Below are 11,477 nucleotides of genomic sequence, written 5' to 3' on the forward strand. Positions count from 1 at the left end.
GGAACCCTCTTAATTTTCATGATCGCAGAATCAACACGCTTCCTTGAGATAAGTCGTTGGTAAAATTTTCACGTTTCCATATGTTGGCAATGAATATCTAGGTGTTTTATACATTGATGGAACGCGGGATTGGTAGCAATGTGAATAATTAATGAATACATTTCCATAGAAGATTATATTCTTAGCTAAGTTCTGAAAAACTCTTACAATATATGTAATGAAGATTTCCATATATAATTCTTCTATCTTTTTACATATTCACATGAGTGAGTACTTATACTTACCAACAATATGTAATGAAGATTTCATACTAACAGAAGAAGCTTTCATCCTTCTCTAAACTGTATTAGAGACTTAATGCTTGAGAAACTTGGTAAAAAAGGTGTTGAGTGTGGCGTATATTTGTATCAGGAATTGCGTTAGGGGGTGTGGGGGCGATAGCCCCCGCGGCATGGTTTAGGGGTATTTATGACCGTAATATTATTATTATTACTAGCGGGCCAGGCAGGCGCGTTCCGCGTCTGCCTGTGTCTAACTTATGTACCCAAAAAAAAAAGATACGCCTTATGTTATGGTGAGTTTGTTAATAAAAGATTTTTGTTGCTACTAAAAAAAGCAAGGGTAATGTTGGTATTATGAAAATTCTACCCCAAAACTCATGTATTCTTTTTATATATTATATAGAATAGATATAGATGAAAAAACCATAAAAAAAAAAAGAGAGGAAGTTAAGGGCAATTATGGAATAATTAAAAAACCATAAAGGAAGTTAAGGGCAAAATGGACCAAAAAAAATCCAGCCCAAACTCCCTTATCCCCTTTATATATTGTTATAGATTATAAATACTGTTTGTAACATTGAAACCCTAATTCATTCATTCATCTAATAGAAACGTGTCGTAGCGAATTCTACGGTCGGAGACGTACCTACGGGGAACTCCGTTATCAAACTTCTTTGTGTTCATCATCGTTTTGCTTTTCGTTATTATTACCTTTTGTTACTAGTTGTGCACAACAATTGTGTTTCGCATACAACTTGTTCATGAGCGACTTCTCCATGTACTGACTCTCCAATTTATCCCAAACTTCCTTCGGGGTTGTTAGATCAAGAATAAGATGCATCACCTCGTCTGAAACGTACAAGCGTATCAAACCGACAGCCTTCTCCTTCATCTCTACCCAATCCGTATCATCCATGTCTGCCGGTTTCGTCTCGCGCAACGCCTTCTGTAAACTCTGTTGAGCCAACAGATCCTTAACCCGTCTCTGCCATAATCCGAAATTGCCCGTTCCGTCGAACCTTGCCACTTCGAATTTCGCCGGGTTAATCGTCATCTGATACCAATTGTTGTGCACAACTAGTAACAAAAGGTAATAATGACGAAAAGCAAAACGATGATGAACACAAAGAGGAGTCTGTTGAAGGGTGTCCGCAGCTGCAAAATGGATTTATGCAAATATTGTGTTCTTGGAAAACAGTGTCGTGTTCGGTTCAAACCCGGGAAGCACAAAACAGAGGGGATTCTTGACTATGTCCATTCTGATGTGTGGGGGCCAACTAGAGAGGCATCCATGGGTGGGTCATGGTACTTTGTGACCTTTACTGATGATTTTTCTCGCAAGCTTTGGGTTTATTTCACGAAACAAAAATCTGAAGTCTTTTCAAAGTTCAAACTATGGAAGGCTGAGGTAGAGAATCAGACAGGCAGAAAAATCAAGTATTTGCGGTCAGACAATGGGACAGAGTAAACTAATTCACAGTTCGAGAAATTTTGTGAACAACATGGTATTCAGAGGCATTTTTCAGTTCGCAAGACACCGCAACAAAATGGTGTTGCTGAAAGAATGAACAGGTCTCTAACTGAAAGGGCAAGATTTCTCCGGTTGAATGCAGGTCTGTCAAAGGGTTTCTGGGCAGAGACAATTAACATGGCGTGCTATCTTATTAATAGGTCACCACGAGCTTCTTTGGAGGGGAAAGTTGCAGAAGAGGTATGGACAGGTAAACCCATTGATCTTGACAATTTAAGGATTTTTGGGTGTCCAGCTTTTGTACATATATCCGGTGAAGATCGATCCAAACTTGATCCAAAGTCGAAGAAGTGTATCTTCGTCGGTTACTCTAAAGGTGTGAAGGGGTTTAAGTTATGGGATCCGGTTTCAAAGAAGATGGTTCTCAGCAGAGATGTTGTTTTTGATGAGCAGTTTATGTTGAAGCAGTCTCGCGAAACAGAAGTGACAGAATCAACAAGAGGAAGTTCTGGTAAAGAAGTAATTCAAGTAGAACTTGAGCCGACACCGAACAAGAACACATCAGCGGTACATCAACAACCACCTGAACCTACACCAATTAATCATGACACTGCAGATTCAGGTGGAGCATCTGAAGACTCGGTTGGAGAAGATGATTATCAACTTGCAAGTGATAGAGAGCGTCGCTCCATTAAGCCACCACAGAGATATGGGTTTGAAGACTTGGCAGCATATGCACTTCTTACTAGTTCTGGAGACCCTTCCACATTTCGAGAGGCTATAGTCAGCCAGGAGAAAGATAAGTGGATGGGTGCTATGATGGAAGAAATGGAGTCCTTGCAGAAAAATCAGACATGGGAGCTTGTTCAGCTTCCTTTGGGCAAGAGGACTATCGGTTGCAAGTGGGTGTATAAGAGAAAATCAGCAGTAACAGAAAAAGAAGGGGAAAAGATCAAGGCTCGTCTTGTAGCAAAGGGGTACTCACAACAGAAAGGGATTGATTATGATGAGATTTTCTCTCCGGTCGTTAGACATACTTCTATCAGGGCAGTGTTAGCCTTGGTAGCCAGCCGAGACATGCATCTAGAACAGATGGATGTGAAGACAGCATTTCTTCACGGTAATCTAGATGAACAAATTTACATGGAGCAGCCAGAGGGTTTTAGTGACACTGGAAAAGGCCGCCTAGTTTGTAAATTGAAGAGGTCTCTATATGGTCTAAAGCAATCTCCCAGACAGTGGTACAAGCGGTTTGATTCTTACATGCTTCAAATTGGCTACAAGTGGTGTGAGTATGACTGTTGTGTTTATGTCAGGAGCCTTGATGATGGTTCTTTTATTTTCCTGTTACTTTATGTTGATGATATGTTAATTGCTGCTAACCATTTACATGATGTAAATGAACTGAAAATTTTGTTGGGTAAAGAATTTGACATGAAAGACTTAGGTGCTGCTAAGAGGATTCTTGGGATGGAAATTTACAGAGACAGGGGAGCTAGAAAATTGTGGCTCTCTCAGAAAAGCTATGTTGAAAAGGTATTAAACAGGTTTGACATGAGTAATTCGAAGGCTGTGAGCACTCCATTGGCGAATCACTTTAAACTCACATTGGATCAGTGTCCGAAGTCAGATTCAGAAATTGAGTATATGTCAAAGGTTCCTTATGCCAGTGTTGTTGGTTGTTTAATGTATGCTATGGTCTGTACTAGGCCAGATTTGGCGCAAGCTGTAAGTCAGGTTTGCAAGTTTATGTCCAAGCCAGGAAAACATCATTGGGAAGCAGTCAAATGGATTTTCAGGTACTTGAAAGGTACAACGGGTCATGGTATCATGTTTAGCAGTGAAAAGGGTGATCCTTCAGTTGTAGGATATGTTGATTCAGACTATGCCGGTGATATGGATGACAGGAGGTCTACTACAGGCTATGTGTTTACTCTTGCAGCAGGACCTATTTGTTGGAAATCGTCAGTTCAATCTATAGTGGCTATGTCAACAACTGAAGCAGAGTACATGGCAGTAGCTGAAGCTGCCAAAGAGGCCTTATGGCTTACAGGATTAGTGAAGGAATTGGGTGTTGAGCAAGGTGGAGTTCAACTGCATTGTGATAGTCAAAGTGCCATTTACTTGGCCAAGAATCAAGTGTATCATGCCAGAACTAAGCATATTGATGTGAGGTTTCACAAGATCAGAGAGCTACTTACAACTGGACAGATATTACTTGAGAAGGTTCACACTTCAGAGAATGCAGCTGACATGTTGACCAAGCCAGTCACCAGTGACAAGTTCAAGCATTGCTTGGACTTGTTAAATGTTTCTCAGTGTTAAGAAGGAAACGACCCCCTAGCGCTAAGGATACAGATGTCATACAGTGGTTCTTCAAAAGGGTTTGATATTCGCCAAGGTGGAGATTATTGAGTGTGGCGTATATTTGTATCAGGAATTGGGGGCGTTAGGGGGTGTGGGGGCGATAGCCCCCGCGGTATGGTTCAGGGGTATTTATGACCGTAATATTATTATTATTATAAATACTGCTTGTAACATTGAAACCCTAATTCATTCATTCATCTAATAGAAACGTGCCGTAGCGAATTCTACGGTCAGAGACGTACCTACGGGGAACTCCGTTATCAAACTTCTTTGTGTTCATCATCGTTTTGCTTTTCGTTATTATTATCTTTTGTTACTAGTTGTGCACAACAAAAGGAAATATTTTCCTAGCTAGGTTTTGTTGTAGTCATTCACTTAGGCTTCCTAATATTCTTTAACAAACTTATTGAGCTTAAAAGTACAGATCAAATTTTTGACTATGATTTTTCTGCATGATTATATAAGTATAGCAACCAAGTAAATTGTAACCAAACAAAAAAAGGACTTGTGAAATTTAACTCCAAAGAGTTAAGATCCTCACTGCTTTAACTTTAGCTTGGAGTTGTTCGATTGATTCAGTTTCAGATGCTTTGGATTGGTACATGGGATTGATTTGATTTAGTTCTGCTCTCCTTGATGGTTTGGTAATTGATCCTGAAAGGTTGTTGTGACTTGTGAGACAAGTTTAAATGACTCGATGAAGTTAAAGCAGACATGGTTTTTGGAATTGTGCCTGAAAGTTGGTTTTGAAACATGTCCAAGGATTCTAGTGATTTCATGTCTCCTATCAGTTAAGGAATCTCTCATTTCAATCGATTTTTTGATGAATTCAAGCCGTGCAGTCTTGTGAGCCAAGTGATTTTATTAGGAATAAATCCAATCAAATTGTTTTGTGACAAGTCCATATTGACTACAAGATTCAATATTTTTGTATACTCAAGTTCCACTTCTTTCACTACTTATGTGACAACTTGATCGGACCATGATGTACCACTAGGACTTGGAGCAGCAGAAGCACTATCATCAATAGTAAAACTAGGAGATGGTGCATCAACTTCGTAAGAAACTCATTTGACCATATTTGAGGAGCATCTGCTATATATTAAACTGTACGATTGCATGCGAATTGAAGATGATATTGATTTTTCCAATTTCATTCCTTCAAGGTTTCCTTTCCTATGCATTAATTGAGGTATTGAAAGTCACACGGTTCGCAATTCGCTTTGGTACGTGGTACGAGTTCAGGTACGCGGTTCGCAACTCTCAAAGAATTCGGTAACGTTGGGGGTATACATAGTCGGTATTTTTTTTTATGCAAGATTCAATTTTCTCTGGAACACTTTCTTCTTAGATTTGCAAATTTGGTGACAAAGAAACTAGGGGAGGAAGAATGGTGAACACCCATGGAAGCTTCAACTGAAACAACAATAAGAACACAAATGAAAAATTATAAATTTTGACAACCTAAAACCTGATTAAAAGAGAAGAAAAGAGTCTCCAAACACATACAAAACATAGTGTATTGAGGGGTCCAGTGATGGTTACTTACTAATGTAATAATCACGTTCCAACTTCCAAAACAAGTGTATATTTTTCAAATTAGTTCAAATATTTATTTAATTTCTTGGGTATTGGTCATGGTTCGCTCGGTTCCCGGGTTTTAGCTAATTCTCAAAGAATTTGCATGAACCAAATTCGAAAAAGAACCGCGAACCGGTTCACGTGAACAAATTCGCGGTTCACTGTTTGTTCCACGAATTATGTGACTATAATTGAACCCTCTGTAATTTGTTTATGGAAAGGTCCAAAATTTTTAGTGATTTTTGTTGGCATAGTTGTGAAGGAATACTACCATTCAACATGTTTTTTCGCAGTCTAAGAACTTGCAGGAAAGGGAAAGTGTTTGCTTATAATTGTTCAAATGCAACCAAACCAATGATGAAAGATTCCCTAATGAGCTTGGAAATGCTCCAGTTAGTTTGTTGGATGATAATTTTATCTCAAACAATTCTTGATTATCCTTCCAACAATTTGGAATTTCACCGGACAAATGCTTGTTTGAAAGGTCAAGGTTGTTCAGTTGACATTGGCACAAAGAGTATTGTACCATTTAAGTGGTTATTTTCTAAAAACAAGTTTTGCAAAGACAACATCACATTACCAATATTTTTTGTCTCATGCAAGGCACCCTCGGGCCTCGGCCGGTCGTATGATTATAAAACCTCCTCTATTGCCCAGCGTCCAAGCAGCCAGCCACGTGCCTCTTCCATCTGTTCGGTCATTGCTCTCAACGAAAACTACGGGAATATTGAAGCAACCTTTCGCATAGCCCTTTCTTTTCTTTCTTGGGCAATTGAATCATGAACCGGTGCAGAAGACAATAGGAACCTAACTGCAACATCTCATGGGATACGCATACATGGGTTTCAGACCTGACCCTCAAACAAACCTGATTTATATACTTGTATGATGATCCGGTTTCACCACTCACAAGTCGATTCTTTTAAAACCAAAGGAAATAGATTAAGAAAATAATGTACTTCAATCTCATACAACAACGAAGAAAATTGAAGCAACAAGACATCAATCCAAAAACAATGCTAAAAATATCCTACACAAACATTACAAAAGTAAATAAACTCCACTTGTAGGAAAGAAAATAACTACAACCTATTTGCACCAAGAACCGAAGTCTTGATTTTGATTAGCGACGAAGTAACATCTGCCATATTCATTCTTGCTTCAGGTGAATCCTCGCAACAATTCATGGCTAAACTAAAAATAGATGACATGTAAGTTAGTATGTCATCAATTTGTTCCCCATTCTGTTGGACTAAATTAGAATCCAAGACCTCCATAATTGAATTAGGCAATGATTCACTGATCCATGTTTTCAAACTTAGCTCTGCAACAAACATATCATCTGTTGGTTTTTTTCCTGTGAAGATTTCCATTAGCATAATTCCATAGCTGTATACATCTCCTTTGACAGAAACAATTCCTCTAGATCCATACTCTGCATTTTAATATATACAATACTAGTTATCAAATATTCTTAAATATAATAAAAATGACTAAATTTAAAGAACCAATTTAGTAATTGTCAACTTGTTACTAGATAGAAATTAGATTGTTTATGACTCAAAACATAGAGATGAAAATGTCAAGGAGTTACCTGGTGCAAGGTATCCAATAGTAGCCAAAGTCTGAGTATGTGTTTTAGATTGTCCTTCATCCATCAGCTTGGCAATACCAAAATCGCTAACACGTGCAACCATGTTTTCATCCAACAACACATTGGTAGGCTTTAGATCACAATGAACCACTGAAAATGAAGAACCGTGATGGAGATATTCCAATGCAGATGCAACATCTATCATTATATTTAACCTTTGTAAGAAATTTAAACAGTGGTTATTTGAATATAACCATTTGTCCACACTTCCATTTGTCATGAACTCCATCACCAATGCTTTGAAATCAAGATTCGAACAACCACTGATAATCTTAACCAAATTCCGATGTCGAAGATTTTTCATTGCATTGCATTCTGTATCAAAGCTTTTTGATTTTACATCTGATTGCAAATCAATCACCTTAACTGCAATCATCTCACCATCAGGAAGCTTCCCCTGATACACAGAGCCAAATCCCCCTTTTCCAAGTAAATTACTCTCATTGAATCCATCAGTAGCATGTACAAGTTCATAATAGGATATTCTTCTTGGAGCTCCCAAAGTTGATAAACCCCTTTCAGGAGTATTTTCAACCTTTTTCTTTTTATTATGTTTTACAAGTATTACGCATACAACAAGCAAAAAGATTGACACAACTATGGGAATTAGGCATTTGAGTAATAACTTCTTTGAAATCGTCCTTTTCTTCACTGGTTTAGCACACTGAGGTACTTGGAGGCGAGGATTACCACAAAGTGCTTCATTATGCATAAATGACTGAGCCGTGAAATTTTTGAAAATTCCACCATCAGGAATCTCTCCTTGTAATCTATTATATGAGAAGTTAATGTTTTGAAGATACAAAAGTGATTGTAAGGATTTTGGAATAACACCTGTTAGCATATTTTGGGACAAGTCCAAGGATATCAGTTTGTTATGTGCTAAGGAGAGATTCTGCAAAGTTATTACAGAACCGATGGTTGCAGGAATGTTGCCTGAAATATGATTTCTTGATAGATCTAATATTACAATTGCTTTCAAGTTTCCAATCTCAAGTGGAAGATTACCAATGAAAGCATTAGAGGACAAATTTACTTCTAATATATCTTTAAGACTCCAAAGAGAGGAAGGTATGCTGCTAGAGTTCAAACTATTAGATCCTATGTATAACTTTTGAAGAGAAGTCATATTTCCCAAACACGTCGGTAAAACACCAGAGAGCTTGTTATAGTCTAGATACAACTCACTCAACCTCTCAATTTGACAAAGCTCCTCAATAAATGATCCTTGTAGTCCATTATTGTATCCAAGATCCAATACCTGAAGTTTTTGTAACCCTTTGAATGTAGCAGGTATTGGTCCATTTATATTATTAACATATAGAGAAAAGCGTATCAATTCACTCATGTTTCCAACTTCTAAAGGAATATTACCAACGATTCCACATGAATCTGCCACAAATTTGTTGCAAGTTAAGTTTCCAATAGACTTAGGAAGACTGGAAAGTATAGGATTCCTTGATAGTTCTAGATAATTTAAATATCTACAATTTGACAAGGAAGTAAAAAATTGAAGAGAATCATCTATTGTCAAATTGTTGTTAACTATGAGAATTCTTTCGAGGAACCTTAAATTTCCAAAAGCATTATTTGGCAGCGTTCCATTGAATGCATTGTTATTTAATTGAAATTGAATGAGCTTAGAAGAATTGAATATTGTATTTGGAATATTTCCAACAAAACTGTTGTCATTCAAGTGTAGCACTTGCAAGTTAGGAAGGCTATATCCCATATTTGTTGGAATTATGCCTGACAAATTATTGTTTTCAAGATACAAGCTTATCAATGATGACATGTTGAGGAGTTTGGAAGGAATAGATCCACTAAATCTATTAAATGACAATATTAGAATCTCAAGTTGATTAAGATAGCCAATCTCTGCCGGTATCAGACCTGAAAATGGATAAGATAAGAAGCAATGTGATATATTATGATGATATTCCTAGTTGTCATTATTCATCATATTGAGTTTCATAAATGGAAAGTGCATACTATAGATTGTCTCTTTGACATTGTGACACTGTAACTGACCTTCAAACCAAATTAGACGGTCCCAGCGGTGAAAACAAAAACAACAAGGGTTTTTCTATCATTTGCAAATTTGCACATGTTAACAAGTTAAAATAGTTAGTTTTTATTGAAAATTGTGTATTTTATATTAAATGTATAACTGTTTAATGAATAATTGTTGTTTTTCAATAAAAAATTACTACTTTTAGTTGTTTTAACATGTACGATGCACATGTTACACAATCTCATATCACATATGATGCTTGCTAGAAGTACCTAAGAAATAGTTATCAAATAAATAGATGCTATTGAAGACATGTTTAAAATTGTTTTGTTGATGAGAGACTGAAGATATATAAATAGAGTACTGGTTTAGAAATCTGGAATGGAATTTTTTTGTGTGTGTTGAAGCATAAGAATCCTCTTAAAGTTTAAACTGCAAAACAAATTTAAAAGTCAGTCAATGAAATAGGATTAGAGTATAGCATACATATACATACATAATTGCTAATGTGTCCAAGTCCAACAATAATAATTCCATACAATGTGACGAATGGATAACTTTTAAACACTGACCATTCATGTTGCTGTTCGTATAGCCACAAATTAATTAGTAAGTAATCACTCCGATCCAATATATATAAAAAAAAATAAAATGCTTTTTTTATTTATTGTAAAGTTGTTGTATGTGGACAACATAATTTAGATATATCGTATCAACTTTACCATGAATCTAAAAAATAAATTTTGTCTTATATATAAGATCGGAGGGAATATTATTTTAGGATAAACTATTATTCCCTATTATTTTATGGAAAATGCTAAACGGTGCTCCTGGAGCACCGTTAAGGATATAAATATGAAAATTTTATCTCGTAAATTGTGTTCAATCTTATTTTTCATTAAAATGTTCTTTTTATGGGACTCACTTTATTTTATATATTCAATTTGAATTAATGGATATTTATACAAAAACACAATTTTTTTTTTGTACATCACAAAAGCACAATTTTTGAATTGACATACTTATAAAAAAATTTAATATCAACTATATAGACGTTGGTGCTCTGTTTGTTTTTCTTTTACCATTAGAAAAAATATGTAATTATTTTTTAAATATGTAATTCTTAAAATTTGATAATATTATTTTAAATTAAATTTCAAATTTTAATATTTTTTTTAATTATAAAAAGAAATAGTACATACTAATTTTGTAATTTTTATCATTCAATCAATTTATATTATAAAATAGATAATTAAATAATAAGTTATGGTAATGATGTGGAGTTATTGATGGGACTCATTTTAGAACTTTTTAAGAAGTGCTCTATTAGAGGGGTTGAGTACCTATTACTATCATTAAAAAATAATAAATTAGTAATGTGTTCATGTGGGACTCATTTAAGTACTCAAAGTTGGAGTGCTCCATTGTGGATGCTCTAATATAAGTAGAGAGTGATCATACTAAGATTATTATGAGTGTGAATTTTGCGAGAAAGAACAACTTTAAAAGAGAGATAAGAAGACAAAAATCAATTCTCGTTTTTCTCAAACCAGTTCCAGAAAAACATGATTCCTGATTCGTTAACTGTTAGATTTTGCTCAAATTTGGAGGGCAGGTTCGCAGCTCTATCTTTTGATCGTTCGGATCGTCGAAACAATGTCTTTTTTGTGAGATATTTGGTTTGCACTGAACCTATTATGTTTGGGTATTTTCATCTTCTTGTTCTTGTTTTGTAAGCTTTAGTGTTTTGTTGTTTTATTGGTTGTTAGCACTAGTATGTGTCTCGCTTAGAGACTCTTTTATACCCTTATTTAATTATGGGTCTTGTTAACATGTGCCCTTAGGGCACATGTTAAGATATACCAAAATAAAAATTCAATATTTAATGATACAAGAAATTTAATGCTTCAAAAGTCAAAATGCACAAATTAGCATTTAATAATTTCTATTTTTGCTTCCTTAACATGTGTCTTAAGGGCACAAGTTAACATTCTCCTTTAATTATAGTTGAGCTATTTCTTTGGTATTGACATTAAAATTTCGGTGTTTTTATTTTGCTCTATTATTGGTTGCTTTTATTTGTTGTTGATCCTCATAAGTTCTTAGAAG

General features: G+C 35.6%; 1 protein-coding gene across 1 annotated transcript; it reads right to left on the minus strand.

Moving 5' to 3' along the window:
• Positions 1-6,642: 6,642 nt before the first annotated feature.
• Positions 6,643-9,367, minus strand: LOC123895907 (LRR receptor-like serine/threonine-protein kinase EFR). The gene is made up of 3 exons (XM_045946374.1): positions 9,347-9,367; positions 7,295-9,296; positions 6,643-7,135 (listed from the first exon to the last, which is right to left on the minus strand). The coding sequence occupies exons 1-3, from the start codon at positions 9,365-9,367 to the stop codon at positions 6,783-6,785; spliced, it is 2,376 nt and encodes a 791-aa protein (XP_045802330.1). The 3' UTR covers positions 6,643-6,782.
• Positions 9,368-11,477: the final 2,110 nt, after the last annotated feature.

This window comes from Trifolium pratense, linkage group LG7, assembly GCF_020283565.1.
Source record: "Trifolium pratense cultivar HEN17-A07 linkage group LG7, ARS_RC_1.1, whole genome shotgun sequence".
NCBI classification, from domain to species: Eukaryota; Viridiplantae; Streptophyta; class Magnoliopsida; order Fabales; family Fabaceae; genus Trifolium; species Trifolium pratense.